The 19,018-nt window shown below is 42.9% G+C and overlaps 1 protein-coding gene across 1 annotated transcript in view; it reads left to right on the top strand.

Annotated features, from left to right (window-relative positions):
* The first annotated feature begins 3,082 nt into the window (after nucleotides 1-3,082).
* LOC146817888 (N-acetylglucosamine transporter UNC93A-like) overlaps nucleotides 3,083-19,018 on the top strand; it is a 143,542-nt gene continuing 127,606 nt past the window's right edge. The window contains exons 1-2 of the mRNA XM_085609261.1: nucleotides 3,083-3,172; nucleotides 13,365-13,546. Coding sequence (XP_085465387.1) covers nucleotides 3,083-3,172; nucleotides 13,365-13,546 — 272 coding nt within the window. The remainder of the gene's footprint in view (nucleotides 3,173-13,364; nucleotides 13,547-19,018) is intronic.

Below are 19,018 nucleotides of genomic sequence, written 5' to 3'. Positions count from 1 at the left end.
AATATTGTGGTTTCAAGAACGCAGTGCAACAACCTCGTGATTGTGGTAGTCCCAGGGCAGCTCCACGGCCCTGGTCGTAATAGGGTGGTCTGAAAACAGCCAATGCCGTGCCCTCACGGCCTTGAATCTAAAAGTACAAATGTATTCATACAGTTTGTAGTAAATTTACTTCTTTTGGTGATTCACCATTTTCAAAGGAAAATGTACTTCCAAGTGTAGACCTACAAGTCTAAACCCTCTGAAATGGGACGGAACCAAATTTACGAGTGTTAAGTTGCTACCAGTAACTTTTCACATGTAGGCACAGGTCCCCTCCACTGGGGCAGATTTCTCCCCATAGTAAAATATACGGAAATTTTAAAGAGTGTATTGAACTTTAAAGTAATAGTAAAAATATGTTATATTAATATTAATGTAAATGAATGTTATACATTTATTTTAAATAGAGAACAAAATAAAAACATAATACAGCACTATCAACTTAATTTGGAATTAAAAATGTAATTAATTTAGACATATTAAATGAACTTAAAATATTTTTTTAAAGATGTTTTGAAAAATAAAGAAATCCAACAGAAAACTAAAGTGTTTCTGTTTATTTATTACTCATTAAAATTTGCTAAAAAATATCTATGTAATTAAAAAAACGAATTTAAGTCATTTTATAAAAAGGCACATTTATTTTTAAATGAAAAAGGTTATTCAAATATGTCATAATAAAATGTTAGTAATTTTTCATTTATATTCAATTTCAACATTACATTAAAGGCATCTAAATATATAGTTAAACAACAAAAACAAACACATTTATTTTAACTTTATTTCCCCAGGGATTTTATTTTAACCCCTTCAGCGCGACGCGGATTACCGCGCTGTGCTGAAGGTTCTATTGGGCGGGCGGGGCCATGACGGAGCGGTTCCGTCATACGCACAGCGCAACCGATGCGCATGACGGAACCGCTCCGTCATGCGCATCAAAGGGGTTAAGGCCCTTCTTTAATTATTGTCTATGAGAATGTGTTGCAGCACCACTGGTTGACCATGTGTTTTGGATTTACACCAGGTCTGAGCTGGGGTACATTTACGACTATTTGGGTCCATTTTGGCTGTAGTAAGTATAAAATTGCAGTTTGTGAATAACAATGGGCTTACTCTTGTGAGTGAGTGTTTGTCCCTCTCCAACTCCTCTTTAACCCTCCTTTAACCCCACTTTACCCCTCTTTAAATCCCTCCCATTTTGTAGTAAGTATGAATTTCCAGTCACTCCCCTCATCCCTCCTACATTTACTACTAAAACATAGGCATACGTATGCAGACAGCACAGACATCTCTGCACCAGAAAAAAAGGAGAAGCAGAGACATTCACACGGAGGTTTGAAAACTGCATTTTTGTATTATGTGAGTAGCACTATTGTAGCACTACTAAATACAATATAAAATGCAGTTTGTAAATTGGCCTGCTGTTTTTATTTGCCACATATCATTGACTACACTTCCATAAACCATAACACAAGTTATACTTCATGCATTGCCTTCTGAATTAAAATTACTGATCACATTTCATCATTTACAAGGTGGAGTCATGGCTTCTTGCTCCATAGCATGCACTTTGCACGTGTGATGTCCTCTGTGGATGTATGTCGTTACAACGCACACTTTTACAACGCATGCACTTACAACGCATTTTTTACAACGCAACATCCATTACAACGCATTCCATTACATAGCATGACACTACAACGCATTTTTAAAAACTACCTTTACAACGCATTCCATTACAACGCATACTACCTTTACAACGCATACCATTACAACGCATAATATTAAATTGCATTTAAGGTAAGTATTAGATAGTATAGGGGTAAAAATTACTTTTCTAACTCCAGGGTGTGCAACAGTAGGGTAAGTGTTGGATAGTATAGGGGTAAAAATTACTATTCTAACTCCAGGGGGTGCAACAGTAGGGTAAGTGTTGGATAGTATAGGGGTAAAAATTGCTATTCTAACTCCAGGGGGTGCAACAGTAGGGAACGTGTTGGATAGTATAGGGGTAAAAATTACTATTCTAACTCCAGGGGGTGCAACAGTAGGGTAAGTGTTGGATAGTATAGGGGTAAAAATTACTATTCTAACTCCAGGGGGTGCAACAGTAGGGTAAGTGTTGGATAGTATAGGGGTAAAAATTACTATTCTAACTCCAGGGGGTGCAACAGTAGGGTAAGTGTTGGATAGTATAGGGGTAAAAATTACTATTCTAACTCCAGGGGGTGCAACAGTAGGGAAAGTGTTGGATAGTATAGGGGTAAAAATTACTATTCTAACTCCAGGGGGTGCAACAGTAGGGTAAGTGTTGGATAGTATAGGGGTAAAAATTACTATTCTAACTCCAGGGGGTGCAACAGTAGGGTAAGTGTTGGATAGTGTAGTGTAATATTATGCGTTGTAATGGTATGCGTTGTAAAGGTAGTATGCGTTGTAATGGAATGCGTTGTAAAGGTAGTTTTTAAAAATGCGTTGTAGTGTCATGCTTTGTAATGGAATGCGTTGTAATGGATGTTGCGTTGTAAAAAATGCGTTGTAAGTGTAGTGCGTTGTAAAAGTTGCGTTGTAAATGTTGTTCCCCGTCCTCTGTATGGGACAGAATTATGATTAAAATGCAGAACAAAGAAGTCCAAGAATTCTCTTGCCAGAAGGAGATTTACTTGAGAAAACTCTGTTCAGGACTAATCCAACAGGACTACGAGATGATTAAATAAATGTGCTCTTCCTGTGTACCGAACATGTTTCTCTCAGGCTGTATAGCAGATATATTCGGTTAAACCCACTGTTTATTTGTGGCAAAACTCCAAGACCACTTAAAAGAAAGAAAAATTGGATTTATGGGATCATTATCTCTCCTGAATTCTATACTTTTCTAACCAGACTCCTGCACTGTGCACTACACAATGTCATAATGAATTTGTGACGCCATAATGAGACGTCTGTGCCTCTTCCCTCTGCAGCATCTGCCTCACTTCCGGTTCCTGCTCAAAAACCCGGAAACCTCTGATAAATAGGTCTACGTGCTCAGCTGAAAGTGACAATGGAAATACTTCACCTGAAGAACATCCTCATCCTTGGTGTTGGGTTTCTGCTTTTATTTACTGCCTATGGAGGGCTTCAGAATTTGCAGGTAAGCGATGTGGACTCCTAATACATTTTCAAATGTTCTTTTTACATTCTCGCCCATTTGTACTCTGAGATGTACACTTATTCTATCCTTTTTACTATGTCTTTACACATTTGAGTTTTTGTACCTATTCAAAATGTTCGGAGTGATGTAACTGGGCTTAAACAAAACACCAGCACACACCTGTCTGTGAAGATAAAATAAATGTGAATTATAGCCGCAACTAAAAAATGTATTATTTTCTGGTAGAATATTTATCTTTGTATAATTTATCATCTGTAGGTAACCCATTGGCAGATCTCACTGCATCAGTGTAAACATGAAATAGCAACAGAGATGGACAGAGTCTGTATGTGGAATTCCAGTGAATTCGCCTCAATAGGAACGAGGGGTGCACATGTTCTTACGCTGGCTGCCAATTAAAATAATTACATTTGCATGTCTGCTTGTGTGTCCACTGGTCGTAGGAAATGTCTCAAGCAGATTGGTTTCCCCTTGCACTGATTTCTAGACTGCATAAGAGCTGTGTGTCGGTCTGAAGAACAGAGCCTTCTGGCACCTGCAGTTTCCAGACTCCACTGCCTGGCAGCACAGCATGCCTCCATAGCCTTTCAGCCACCACTGCAGTGGGAGGGGCTTAGTCTAATGAAGACTGAGGCTTGTACCTGCCCCACAGTTGCCCTGCAGAGGTCTATGTGGTACTGTTGGTGGGAAGGGGTCTCCCACTCGGGGTAGAATCACTTCCCATTCGAGGGGGTTGCTGCTTTTGATTCTCTTGTCCTGGCTATTCCAGCAAGGTTTACTTTATATAGTCCGGCTCACAGGCCACTGTGCACAATGAGGAGGCTAGCGTCACATCCTCACCTCTTCCTCGGCCTTGCCAGAGGGGCCTATGTACAGGAATGGCCATAATAGTCAATGTTTCGCAGCACCGAGCACCATGTGTAGGCGTGGAGAGCATTATAGGAGTTCAGAAGAGCTCTGGCTCTTTCTCTCGGGAGTGGTAATCACACCTGCCAAAGAGCACTGGAAGCACTGCCTAAAATCGAGTTCCAGGCCCAAGGTTTGCTGAGGGGAAGGTGTGTAAGGCATAGAAGACCTTGCTATATAAGTTATATTACTTTTGACTGGGAAATGAAACACAGCATACTCCAGAAATGGACAGAGCGTGCATTGAGATTGGCAGACAGGCCTGCCAGTCACTCTGAGGATTGAATGCAATATTAGAAGCCCTCTGGTTGGTGCTCAGGGGAAGTTGTTCTTTCCTATGGGACTTCTCAAGAGAGAGTATCTTTCCTCTGCAGGCATGGGGTCCTCTATGCTTACTGTCAGAAATAGAGCTTGTCTGAGGGGTGGTAGTTCTTATACTCTGGTGGGACGTCATTCCTCTTACAATTACCTGCCTTCCTATCCAACTTGTGTCTCCAGTACCAGTGTACCCAGATACTACCCAGTGTGTACAAACCTTTCCTACTAGAAGATGAGAAACCTGCTGGGATGGGCATGCCCAAATGATAAAGACTACTTGTCAGGGATTTGGTTATCTGCCCTTTCGGATCAATATAGGGATTCCTGATCCAATTTTGACTGTTTGAATGTTTCTTCACTATTTGACTTTTTGATAGTGCATCCTCAGGGCTCCTAAATGTTCAATGTTATCTTGCTTGATTTCGGCTATGAAGTGTTTTAGGGAAGTGGTCCATTCCTGTAAAATGTGGCCCTATCTTTGTGCAAATCTCCTTATTTTTTATGGCCCAACCATTACACCATTGAGTCTGTGTAAGATCCTCTGACATCATTACTCAGGAGTGGTAGGGATGGTTGCTCAGAAATGTGTTTCTAGACATTGCAAGTCCTTCCATCTACCTGGTCGCCCAGCTGGCTATATGTTTATCTGACAACTGCTGTGCTCTGTTGTGCCAGTCATATTTTATGCAGTCATTTCATCACCAGCTCACACAGCTATGCTTTATGTGTTGACTTATTCAAAAGCTGGTAGCGAGTTATGAACTATATGCCAAGTCAGCATGGATTCCAATAGTCCTCACGAGCAGGTACATTTTAGAAAGAACTCAAAGTGGGACTTTAGGACATTTGCCAAGGGAGTGGTTTTACACACTTGGGGCCTTATTACAATGAGGCTCGGAAAGCCTTTTGAACACAGGTCAGAGGCTTTCCGAGCCTCATCGCGGTTTCACTACCGACCCCCTAATTACATTCTAGGTGGTCAAAAGTGAAACCGGACGGTCAATCCGACCGGATTCTGACAGGCTCAAGGAGCCCATCGGCCAGTCAGAGACAGGCACGTAATCCCAATGGATGGCTTCTCTGCCATTGTGATTACGATGCTAGGTTTCCAACAGGCTTTCCAGCCCGGACTTTCCGACATGGAAAGCTGGTCGGAAAGCGGGTAGCCTTGAAACCACCCACTACCATTTCTTATAATCACACTGTGGATACTTTTACACATTAGTAAGGTCTGCTTGACCAGAATAGTATGTTTCGCAATCATATTTGATTGCATTTTTAAAACAGTAACAAAACTTAACTTCAATGTTTAAATAAGTCTAGACATAATTAAACATTGGCAGTTTAATAAAATAATTGTGAAAAATTTTGAGAGGCTGCCCTGGTGATTTGTGTTTTTATTGGGGCGGGGGCACGGCGTTAAAACGTTTGAAAACCACTGCCTTACACCTCCTTCAGGCAGGTGTAATGGTGGGGAAATGTTTTCATTTTTTCCATATTTTTCAAAATTTGCATGTGTGCTGCAAGGCTCCCTTCCCACTACAAAATCTATGCTTATATGCGCATGAAAAGGAAGTATAAGAGTGGAGGATTTGATGAAGAAGTAGGCAAATCCTACAAAAAAAGACAATATTTGTAAATGCATTTGCCCATGCACTGAACCACATATTTTAAGCCTGGAATTTGAGAAGCGAATGTCTTTTGGAACTGTCTGGTTGCTCTCATCTCTCCAGAAAGCTTTATACATACCCATGTCTTGCTATAAAGCGACATGATAGCTTTCAGCAGTTTATTCGGGATATTCCAATTTTGTAACTTCTATCAAGGTTTGTTACGGGCCACTCCATCGAACGTAGTGGAGTAGTAGACTAAGCAAGCAAACACGTGCAGGCTTTTTGAATTGGCTGCTTGTGGGACTATATATGACAGGGCTACGATGTTATCTACTGCTGATCCTCCCTCACAACAGTTGGTGTGATAGAATGGAAGCAGACCGTCCTCTGTGAGCAAGACAACTGACTTATTGTCAGTGAAATTGCTCCCCCACCCTCGCTGCTCCACCATCAAGTGAGGAGTTCCTGAGCCCCTGCACTTTCGAGTATTGGTGTTCGAGGCCCTCCTCCACCCGCAGGCCATACCTGCGCCTCATCCCTGGTGGTCCAGTGGACCTCTTACTCCTTCTCTTGCTCCATTTTTCCTCTTGCCTTATCCTTTCACTTCTTTCCTTTCACCTTCGTTTTCCACCCCATTTACTCTCTTTCAATCACTGTCCATCCTCCTTTTTCAATTTTTACTCTGTTTTCTCTCCTTTTCTGGGCACCTCTCTAATGTTTTCCCTGAAGCTGCTGACCCCGCAGCCCCTAGCACTACTATCCCAAGCCAGTTTCCCCTCCCCGTCCTGCCTCCCAGCTGTCCAACCCTCCCTGACACCTACTTAATGGCAGCCGAAGGTGCGCCATCTGCGCCCATCTCTGCCCATCCGCGACCATCGCCAGAAACCCTGGACCTCCAACCTGCCAACGCTACAACCCAGCGACACTCTACACAATCAACTCAGGTCGCAAGAACAACTGCAAGCTAGCATCACCAGCCGACACCCATGGACCCTGCAGCTGTCACCGCTGCCGCCACTCCTGCAGCACCGCCAAGACCACAGATGCAGCACAACCTGCCTGCAACAACGCAACCGCACCAAAGACCCGGCAATGCATCCTCCTCAACGTCTGATCCCATCACAAACACGCCACCGAAATCTGGGAACTCCTCGACAGCACCACCCCGGACGTCGCATTCCTCACTGAAACCTGGACAAACACCACCTGGGGACCTGACATCGCCATTGCCATTCCCAAAGGATACAAGATCTCCCGGAAGGATCCTCCACCTCCCCCGGGGGGGGGGGATTTGCCATCGTCCACAAATCTACCCTCCGACTGAGCACACTTACCGACGAGCCCACAGACCTGATGGAACACCTTGACTTCAAGATACAGGCCAGCCCTGTCACCACCCTCTGGGAACCCCCATCTACCGTCCCCATGTTTTGCCACACCATCAACCGATCCATCGCCAACACCTCCTTTCCCTATGACTGGAAACACTCTGAGATCAACCCCCTCCTAAAGAAACCCTTGGCGGACCCCACTGACCTCAAAACCTACACACCCATCTTCCTTCTCCTGTTCCCAGCGAAAGTCATCGAGAAAGCCATCAACAGTCAACTCACTACCTTCATCGAAGAGCACAACATCCTTGACTCCTGCCAATCCGGCTTCAGAAAGAACCACAGCACGGAAATTGCTCTCCTTGCTGCAACAGACGATATCTGCTCCCTCCTGGACAGAGGAGAGACAGTGGCCCTCATCCTCCTCGACCTCTCAGCGGCCTTCAACACAGTCTCTCACCGCATCCTAACACGCAGCCTTCATGACGCAGGGATCGGGACAAGGCTCTCGACTGGACCCGCTCATTCCTCTCCAGCAGAACGCAGCGGGTCAGACTCCCTCTCTTCCTCTTGGACCCCACACCGACCACCTGCGGAGTCCCCCAAGGATCCACCCTCAGCCCCACGTTGTTCAACATCTACATGGCTCTGCTCACCCCCATCGTCAGAACCCACGGACTCAACATTGTTTCATACACAGACAACACCCAACTCATCCTCTTCTTATCCAACGAATCCAACGCAGCCAAACACAACTTTCAAGAGGGCATGGAAGCAGTCGTCAAATGGATGAAGAGCAGCTGTCTACAACACAACACGGACAAAACTGAAATACTCATCATGGGCCCACACCCCGACGCCTGGAACTACACCTGGTGGCCCCCCACCCTCGGAAGCCCGCCCACCTCAACCAACCATGCACCAACCTCAGAATAATCTAGTATACTGATTACTGCTTCCACAAAAACATGCTCTAAGATGGCTGATGGATTACATGTGCTACCCATCTATCCGCTGGTACTGATTGCGCCTTTCACTCTTGGTGTAACATAGAGTGTTTATATACCTCCAAAATTGCTGTTTATTCCGGGCTATTATGTCAAAAACGTTTATCCATTTGGCCTCTCGCAGTTTCCTCTTTTGGGGTCATGCTAGCTTTTTATGTTTTTTGTGGCCACAGCTAGCTCCTGCTCGGTGGTGGTGGTTCCTAATCTGTTGTTTGCTTAGAGTTCTGATCTTAGTTTGTGTGTGCTTGTTTTGACCTACCTCATGGGAAATTGTTAAAGTTATTACGTTTCTGTCGAGGCTTACCTAGTAAAAGTGAGTGCAGGTTGATGACCAAAGGCCAGCCATGGATGAAATTCTAAGTTTGGAAATTGATTGGCCAGCCCCCTACCAATGGTCTTTCCAGCCTTCCACCTTGGCTAAGTGACTAAATCATTTCTCTATTACAGGGAACTAAAGACATCACAAGTCGTCTGCAATAAAGAAATTAGAGACAGGCTTTTATACAGGCTGTGCAGGCACCCACATATCATAACAAACTATTACAGCTATGCCAAAGCGCAGAAAGCAATTCTGTGATGCACAATGGAATGGGATTGGCTCTCATGGCAAGATGTGCTGCTACTTGGTGAGCAAGGCATTGCCTTGTAGTTCCAAGGCTTTTAATGATATAATTCTATCAGGTTAGTGGCACCAATTACTATTTGTCGGCCCTCACAAAAACTTCAGGCCAAATTATGTTGGCGGTTGTACGTCGCAGCGGGTTGGAAACAGACGACATGTAATCGGTGGTTCCACCCTCCAAATTAAGATGCGACCGCTATGTCGGAAAAATCCCCTTTTCCATTGTGGCTTGTGCTGTGGCCCAGTGAAGGGCCGCAGCAGAAAAGGGGATGTTTTGAAACATCCATGCACCGTGTGCTAGGCACCATGTGGTGCCTGGCTCATAGGGCATGGATGTTTGGGGGCCTCACAGCGGAAGCCCACAGGGGACAGGGGCCCTGCTAGGGGCCCGTAAAGTCCCTTTTCAACAGCTTTTCCCTGGCGGTCCGACATCATAATCCCTACACCGGTGCCTGCATAGACATCACCCCTATTGTAGGGATTTCGATCTGGCTGATAACCCGATGGACTCCTTGAGCCTGTTGAAGGGGTCAGTCAGTCCCTCCGACCACTGCGGTTGGACCGACTACATCATAATGAGGCGGTAGTGCTACAAGGCTGCATGGCAGTCAGACAGCCGCCGATGGCCTGTCGGTGGCGGTCCAACCTCCATCCTAATCAGGTTCTTAGTATACATCCTTCACAACTCATAAAAGTTCATAAAGTTACTCTGGAGATAGACAGGGATATTTTATCAACATATTTACTTAACATATTTCTCAGTGATTTTTGCAAGCACCTGACTTCCATTACTACAAGTCAACATGATTAGATTCTACAAACATGTGTATGCTATTTCTTCTGATAATTTGTTATAGTTGGACCACATAGTCAAATTTCTACACAGAGTGATTAATATATTTGCCAAGTATTCCTAGACAGACCATCTAGTCCTTAAGTAAACAAATCAACTGCTAACGTTTGGCAAGTTGAGTTACAATGAGTATTCCCTATCAAAACACTAAGGGGGAAGATTTACCAAATCTACAGGCAATGCAGAGCAGCCTCCCATGAGGCTGCGTTGCGCGTAAGGGAAGTAGCAGGAGAGCGCCGTATTTTCAAAGATATGGTTCTCTCCGCCCCTTTCCCTTGCGCCGGCACTGATTTCAGCTGCTATGCGCAATACACCACCTTAGCGACATAGCGCTAGGGTGTGTGTGTGTGTGTGAGTCCAACATAGGTTTTGTATAGGAAGGGTACCCTTCCTGTACAAAATACTATGCCTAGTCATGAGGGAAAGTTTTTTCCACTTTGTATGTATGCTGCACGGTGCAGCACACTTGCAAAGTCGGAAAAGGAAAGAGAAAGTAAAGCATTTCTCCTTTCTTGCACTTAGTTTATAAGGGCGCAGTTTTCTCACTCTAAACCCAATCTACTGTGTTTAGTAAAGTGGGTTTAGTGTAAGAAACCTTAAGTGGTTGCATGGGAATGCCCATGCACCACCCTTGGCACGCCCCCATGACGCAAAGGAATGCGAAGCAGAGCTATGCGCTGCTTCGCATTACTTTTACGTTATTTCCACTTTTATGACGCAAACAGGGCACAAAAATTTAGTAAATCCCCCCTAATTTTCAGTAGTGACTGCATTTAAAGTATTGAGGCATTCTTTTGCCCAAAGACTGTTACAGTATTCTCTCTTCAAAGCTAAAAACTGTTGCTGTGAAAGCATTGTCGAATGGTCTTTAATATTTAAGGTCAGTAGCCGCAGTATGATCTGAAAGAGGCTAGGTTACCAGAGGTCGGGCATCTGTCAAAGGGCATTGTTGCACCAAGCTAATAAAAACATGGCAAATCCTGCTGGCAAACACAATGTATGCTGGCTGGGGCCACAAGAGTCCTGCCCCCGCCCCGTTCTCTCAAACTAAAATCAAACATGTGGGTGTGCCGGGGCGGCACTCTTGTGAAAAACAGAAACAAGTGAATAATAAGTGAGCAGCAGGATTTATTATTCACTGCTTCTTGAAGGAATGCCCCATAATGCCCTGCAAGGGCTCTATATGTTCTTTTAGCTTGGTGCTGTACGTAGAAAGGACAGGGGCACAACCAAGCATTTATTTTAATGTGGTGGGGGCTGCAGAGAGTGCAGCAGCCCCTCAGCAACATTACAAAAGCAGAACATCTCCTGGGTCATACAATCCATGAACCTGTCTCGATTCACTCCATGTGCTCTCATTCCCACCACCAGAGGGCTGAACTGTGGGGATTTCCAGTGGTCTAATAAGCTTCCAGACCCTCCCCTTCATGTAGATACTGACTTTCAGACATTTAAATTCTACTTGCAAATTGCGATCCATTCCCACTCCATGCCGGGTTTTGTGGAAGCCAGCCTGCTCATTCTGGAAACTCCATTACCTAGAACTCACTGCTCTGTCTCCACCCCTGCAGGCCAAGGATGGATGGAGAAATCCAGTTCAGTTGTGGCTAGCTGCTGCTTGCCTGCTCACACCTGATGCGCATGAGTACTGTGAGCTCTTTTAAGCCCCAGCTCCCTTCAACCCAGTGTTGGTCATTGGAGCTGTTTTCCGGTGAGAAAAATCCTTGTTTCCTGAGCTTTTGATATTCCTTGATTCCTGAGCAATAGTTAATCCTTGTTCCTTGATTCCTGTGCTATAGCTATTCCTTGTGCCTGAATTAGCACTGCCTGCAGTTCTACCTTGTTTACTGAGTAGCTCAGGAACTCAGGAAACAATGTAGCACTGCAAGCAGTGCTAATTCAGGCACAAGGAATAGCTAAAGCTCAGGAATCAAGAAACAAGGATTAACTATAGCTCAGGAATCAAGGAATATCATTCCCCAGTCCTTGCTCAAGTCCCTGACTGTGTTCCCGACATAGTCCTGGACAGTCTCTGACAGAACACAGGAGAAGTTATCATATTTTGTTAATGCACTCCAAGTTGGAAATCTATGCTCCTCAGCTGGAGTGCAAGGCCCTATTGTGGTTGTTTTTATGATTGCATTTTATGGGCAGAAAGATGTAGAAAAAGAAAGAGTCAGAAACATGTTGATTTTATTTTTGAAAAATAAACATCTCTGAGTCTTTCTTTTAATATTTTTCAGTCCACAAAATGCAATCATAAAAGCTATGTTAAAAGAAAGACTCGCAGACATGTTGATTTTTTTTTACCAATTAAAACTTTATTAAACATTGTTATAATAATCACTGGTATTAAACATTGCATTGTGTAAATTACTCAAATATATATTTAATTGAAAATATTGGTGATTTTTGGACAAAGATCATGGATCTGCCTTATATATATTGATATGCACACCCCTTGATAAAGTGATAAAGCCAATAGGTCCACTTTTAATATGTTGGTGTTGTAACTATTTGACAAAGTCAGTAAGTCAGCCTCAGTGGGGCTAGGACCTGCGAGACCAACCACACGATGCACATGCCAGAAGGCTGTGTGCTGAGGGGGTAGGGCTCTCACAGAAATTCACTGAAAAAACAAAGATTAAAGTCACACTGTAGTTAGAAATTGTAATGATATCTTACTTTATATATTTTTTAAACTGATTATACCCTGGGAAAAAAAAGGTAATGTTAAAGTTGGAACTTTCAGTCACAATGTCACGTTTTAAACTCCAAAAACCACTGAAATTAACCAGTCATAGTTATCTCAAGTAACTATAACTCATGCCCTAAAGTAACTATAACTAGCATATGCTCATGACCTCACATATTACAACACTCATGGTGTTTTCTATGACATCATTTATGACATCACTGATGACATCTCAATTGAAATCATTGATAACATCCCTGAAAATAATAATATATGCGCAGAATCTTATTGTTTAATTAAATTTATTGGAAGCATATGGCTGCCACGTTTTGGCAGTGACTTGTATTTTTTACTTGTTTTTGTTGTGTATACTTGCAATAAAAATGTAACCATCACAGCAGCTTGCCCTGGCGTGTCCCATTGGCTTTTTTAATGCTTGTTTTCCACTGGATCACTCTATCCCATATATTACTTTCCGCAAAAAGCAAAACAAAATTGTGATCTGTTTTGGTTGCGGTGTCTACAGTACTCACTCCAAACGCAGTCTTACAAGAAGAAAGGTTAAAAACGCATTAAACCAAAATTGAGGGGAAGCTTCCAATGAAACGTTTTCTGAGAAGCTGAATTACCCCAACTTTTGAATGGCCACATACTTCACAATCAAGAAAGACACGTGTTTAATGCTCTTTTATAAGCAGATATGTATTGCGAAAAACATTTGTGTAACTAGTCATTACACCGCAACAACATATTCTTTCGATTATGCAGTTTATTTTTTATTTTGAGTGCCCCTGTCTAATTATGCTTGTTGTTTATGTTTTTACAGAGTAGCCTGAATCCTGCTAAAGGGATGGGTGTTGCCTCACTTAGTGTCATTTATGTGTCCCTCATCATCTCCTCAATGTTCCTGCCTACCATAATCATCAAGAAAATTGGTTGCAAGTGGACACTTGTTATCTCCATGTGCTGCTATGTCACATACACAGTGGCAAACTTCTACCCACAATGGTAAAGAACACATAGCCCAAATTTCTTCTAATTGAAAATAGTAACATCTGTAGACAGCTATTGAAGTGAACCGATGTCATGTTGTAAGCACTCACTCTTTATTGTTCTGACAAGCATTAACCAGACATTTACATTATGTGACCTTTAGGCTCTTTCGTGTTTTAGGAAAAGTGAACTACAAGTCCCAGAACGCAAAGTGCTTCTTGCTAGGTAAACAAATAAAGGACAGGATTAGCTCAAAGTGTCACAGGTGCCATTTGGCCACTTAATAGCTGGGAGTTCTACTTTTTGAGGGATATCGCAATATGGGTAATTCCTATCAAGATGGCTCGATTTAAAAGTCTGTAATACTGCAACCGATATCAGGAATATCTTTAACGCTTGGTCCTGGTTTTACCAGGAGTTCATCCTGAATCTTGCATGTAAGACCATAATTAGCAGAGACAAAGCCCTTTTGGTATAACCTTTAACACATGATGGTTTACTGCATCCAGAGATAGTGAGGGCCAGATTTACTAAGGGCTTACCTTCCCCTTGCATGACGCAAGTATTCTCAAAGCAACACACGTCCTTATGTCTTGTCAAATGTTTTCATTTCTCCTCTTTACTTCCTTTTTCTATGTATGTTGGATTATGAGTCACACATAGAAAAAGGAAAATACCTTTAAGGATTGTTTTTGAGCAGGAAGGTTTTCCTTCCTGCATGAAAACAATTCTGCTTGTAATGCAGGCATCCCTGCACCATGGTGAAAGAGTGCCTACATTGGTGCTAGGCAGCACGCATTGTGCCTGCACAAGGAGGCAGCAGAAATGTGTCATATCTTTGTAAACATGGTGTATTTATAATATCTCCCTTTCACACAAAGCATTGCAGCAAGTTGCCTTCTGTTTTAGTACACCTGTGCCTGAGTGTGATAATACTGTATCACTTGTCAAGAAGGCCTTATTCTCGAAATTGAGGTAGACTCTTCAGAAATCAGTACTTCTAACAGGTAAATAAAGGTGCGTAGCTATGTGAATGAATGTGCCATGCTTACTGATTTTCAAAGAAATTAATGTTTTTTTCCATTTTAAGTATTTTCCTAATACATTGCATTTGTAACACAGGCACAAGAGTGCATCTTAGGCATCAAACAAAGCAGTAGAAATCTTGAGCGAATGAAAGTATCATATATGTAAAAGTTAGTACTCTTGTAACTTATACAATTAACTGTCCAATAGTCAAAATGTATACAATGCATAACTGTACCAAACAAACATTTCGGATTATGTTTTTTAGGTGAGAGCAAGAGAAAGAGAGGAAGATGAGTAGTGGAGAGTGTGATGCAGGGTTTGGAACGGTTTATCCGTGTAGACGTAGTTTATCATTAGCAGTATAGGAAAGCAATGTCGTTGCCTGCCTAAGAGAGATCTTGAGTAGAGAAATGCAAGGTTATTTTCATCAGGGAGTTTATGGAAGATAGACGTTGAGAGAGTCGCACACCTTTTTGAAAGAGTAGAGATTGTAAGATTTTCAGAAGCCTATTTTGTCAGCACTACTAGCAAGCCCACCACGTGTGGAAAGATATTAACATAGTCTTCCAAACTGAAATAATTTGTTTTGTTCCCAAGGCAATCATGAGGTCAATTAGTAAGAGGTCATTGGAGCGTAAGGGAAGCAAAAATACCCAGCAAGGCAATTGTAGCGTCAATGTTAAGTTGAATATTGAAGGATTTTTAATCAAGCTTTGTACTTTGGTCTATAGTGGAAGAGCACGCTTGCAAATAAAGAGCATGGGGGTTAGGTCGTCAGGTTCTAAATTACAGTTCCAACGATGTAAAAACTTGGTGAGCCTAGTTTGTGGAGTTTCTTTGGGATCTAAAAGGCATTGTGTAAAGTCCAAAACTTTGTTTGTGAAAGGGTTTTGTAACTTTACAATTGAATGGAGAATTCCATATCTTCTGGGGGAGGATAATATGGTCTGAGTGTTCACTTTTAATATTGTTCCATGTGGAAATAATTTTGCTGGAGGGATGTGATTTTGAGGGTGAATGTAGGTAGTATATCTTTGAAGCAGCGAGGTCTAGTTTGCCATTTCTAATTTTCTGAATATAGCTTTTAGTTATAGAAATTTGTAAAACATCATTGTTAAAGAATTTGTGTTTATGCAGTAATTCTGCAAATTAAAATGTTTATCTATGGATTCCATGTCACATATTGGGTTGATGCCTTTAAGGTCCATATGTTCCCAGAAAACCTTATTATTATCAATCTTGATGTGCTTGTTATGCCACAGGGATACTGATTCAGATTTTGGCATTTGTTTTTTTTGTCTAGTCTGTGTGGTGCATCAAGAGTGTTTGCTATTAATGATGCTGTGAGAATGTTCAATTTTGACGAGGATAGAGTTATAAATCGTGAGTGTAGCACTCAGCTGAAGCAACCACAGTAGATCCCTCCCTATGGGGAGACAAATAGGGATTTTATGGTTGCATGATGTAAACCACCATGAGCCTTGTATGACCAAGAAGATTGCTTGATATCTCATAAAACTAAGGTATTTTACTTCCCCCTCATTTTCGATCAATCTATGCTTATTTTGAGAGATGTGTTTTTTTTTATTTCTCCAGAGGAATTCAGATACCAATTGTCTATTGTTTTGTAGAAAATCTCATTGGGAGTATGCTTGTCAGGAAATTAATCAGGGGGGAAATCATTATCCTGATGGTTTCTAACCTTCTCCACCAGGTTAATGAGTTTTGGTGACCATTGTGAAACTAATTCCTTGATTTTTGTAATAGTCTTGTTTTCGATTGTAGATCGTTTGTCTTTAAGATCACTCCCAAACAAGATGCCAAGGTATTTTAGATTCTTATTTTGCCATTTAAATCTGGTGTCTTGTATAAAAGAGGAAGAGCAATTTATATTTAGAAGGAATACTTTAATTTGTACTCTGTTTATGGTATTGCCCAAAACTTACATTATTCCAGGATCGTTTCAAGGATCTGTGGCAAAGCTTTATCCGGCTTTTCCCTAAACAACAATGCGTCATCTGCATAAGCAGCGACTTTTTGAGCTCCCACTGAGAAGGTTGTGTTAAGTGAGGACCAGAATGCTGGATCATTGTTATTTGGTGCATATATGTTTATGAAGAAGAATTCAGTATTATCCTTTTCAAACGAGGTAACTAGCCATCTACCTGAGTTGTCTTGTTGTTGGGACATAATACTAGTTTTGGATTTCTTACAGATCATTAGGGTTATTACTCCATTCTTCTTATCTTTTGTAGGGGAGCTGGAACAATCCAAATATAATTGCATTTTAGGGCATGCCTGAGACCTACTCTTGTTTCTTATAAAATATTACGTCAATTTGCCATTGGCCGCTTTCAATTCGATCACCCCTAGCAGGACCTCTGCAACAATCTCTCTCAATGAATTTTTCAGCAACAAAATCCCTGCCATTTACAGCAACTTTGCCCACAACTGGGCTCGACAAAACTCACCAAAAGCCTCCAGGTCTTATCTAATTACCAATGCTAACCATGTGGGCCATCATCACCCAGAAAAAAAACACCACCACCATGAAGTCCATCCACTCAGGAGTAGAGGAACTCCTTTCTCTACCACGCCTACTCCAGAGGAATGCAACCCATCAGCACAATGCTCACATCCATTCTGAAAGCCTCCGCCTCTTCTGTGACCCTCCCAGATGCTTGAAAATACACAACTATAGTCCTATTGCTGAAGAAACGCTCTACAGACCCTTCACCGCTTGCCAATTACAGACCGATCTCTTTGCCAACTTTCTCAGCCAAGGTTTTGGAGAAAATCATGAACAGACATCTTACTGAATACCTCAACGGACAGCAACTACATGACACCACTCAGTCTGGTTTCAGATCCAACCACAGCATGGAAAATGCCCTCATTGGTGCCACATGAATCTAGACAGAGGAGACAGGGCGGCTCTCATCCTCCTGGACTTCTCTGTAGCACTTGACATAGTCTTCCACCCCATGCTCATTAAAACACCTACACAACATCGAATTCCAAGGACACGCACTCCTATGGATCTGCTCCTTTCTTATTGGAATGTTATAGTCAGTCAACCTGGCACCGTACTCCTCAGATGCCTGTGACCTCATCTATGGCATTCCACAAGGATCCTGAAATGAGTTTGACCCACTTCAACGCATACATAAGCCCTCTAGCAAAAATTGTCTGGTCTCACAATATCAACACACACTCCTAAGCAAATGACACGCAGCTCACTCGCTTCCTCATGAACAAGACACCCAGTACCCAGATCAAGTTCAATGCATGCATGACTGCTGAAGACCAACTGTCTAAAGGTAAACAACAACAAGATCAAAATCATGGTCTCAGGAACAGCACATCATTATAGGACTCCAACTAGTGGCCATCAGAGCTAGGACTGACACTACCCCCACCACCCACGCCAGGGACATGGGGATCATCATCACCCAAGTCAATACCGTCACCACCTCATGCTTCCATAGTCTGAAGATGCTGAGAAAGATTTTTAAATGGCTTCCAATCAACACCCAGAAAATTGTCACGCATGCCCAGGTCACAAGCAAGCTGGACTATGGAAACATCCCCTATGCCGGGATCAACAAAAGACTCACCATAAAGCTGCATATCATTTCGAACTCGGCAGCCAGAACCACTCTCAAGCTGCCAAGCGTACTCAAAACACATCACACCTGAAGGAGCTCCACTGGCTCCCCATCTACAATGAGCACAATTCAAACTCCTCACCCCCACTTTCGAGGCACCATGTAACACTGGCATAGAATACTTCAACAATTCAACTGCTTTCACAAGCCTTCCAGGTACTGCCTCTCATCCAGACTCCTAATTGCAAAATCCCACACATATGGAAAACCATATCCGGCAGTCAAGTCTTCTCCTACATCACTCCTAAACCATGGAATGACCTGCTGCTACACATAAGAGCCTCCCTCTCCATCCAGGCCCACCTTAGCTCTCTATTAAAGTGCTTTTATCAGCAGCTATCCTGCTCTGCCAGGTGTAATGTTACCGCCAAACCTCCACTATATCTCAGCGATCCCACAGTGGGTCCTTTGAGCCCGCAGGAGCTGCCACGATTGTGCCTCATGTGCTTATTTGCAGGGACATGGTGAAAGCCGCATGGTGGAAACTGCGATGGTAATGCAACCCTGGAGCACCTGTCCTGCTGAGGCTACAATGGCACTCCCCGGATGAACGGAGGTGTCCTTACCCACTAGCAGGGTTGGGCTACAGCCTGAAGAGAAGGTGCCTGCTGTGACTGTAGCTGCCTTCTACCACTCCTAACCTATGGCTGCTGTCATTTCCACATTGAGGGCACCCCCTGACATGGTGCAGGACGCATGGTGATGATGCTGCTGTGTCCTGGGCTATGCCAAGTTTGGGCTTTCTTGTCTGTGGCCTTTTGGTGGGCTGGTGTGCCCTACCCTGTTCTGA

The sequence above is a fragment of the Triturus cristatus genome, chromosome 6, assembly GCF_964204655.1.
Source record: "Triturus cristatus chromosome 6, aTriCri1.1, whole genome shotgun sequence".
In the NCBI taxonomy this organism is placed as follows: Eukaryota; Metazoa; Chordata; class Amphibia; order Caudata; family Salamandridae; genus Triturus; species Triturus cristatus.
This window is presented reverse-complemented; position numbering and strand designations above follow the sequence as displayed.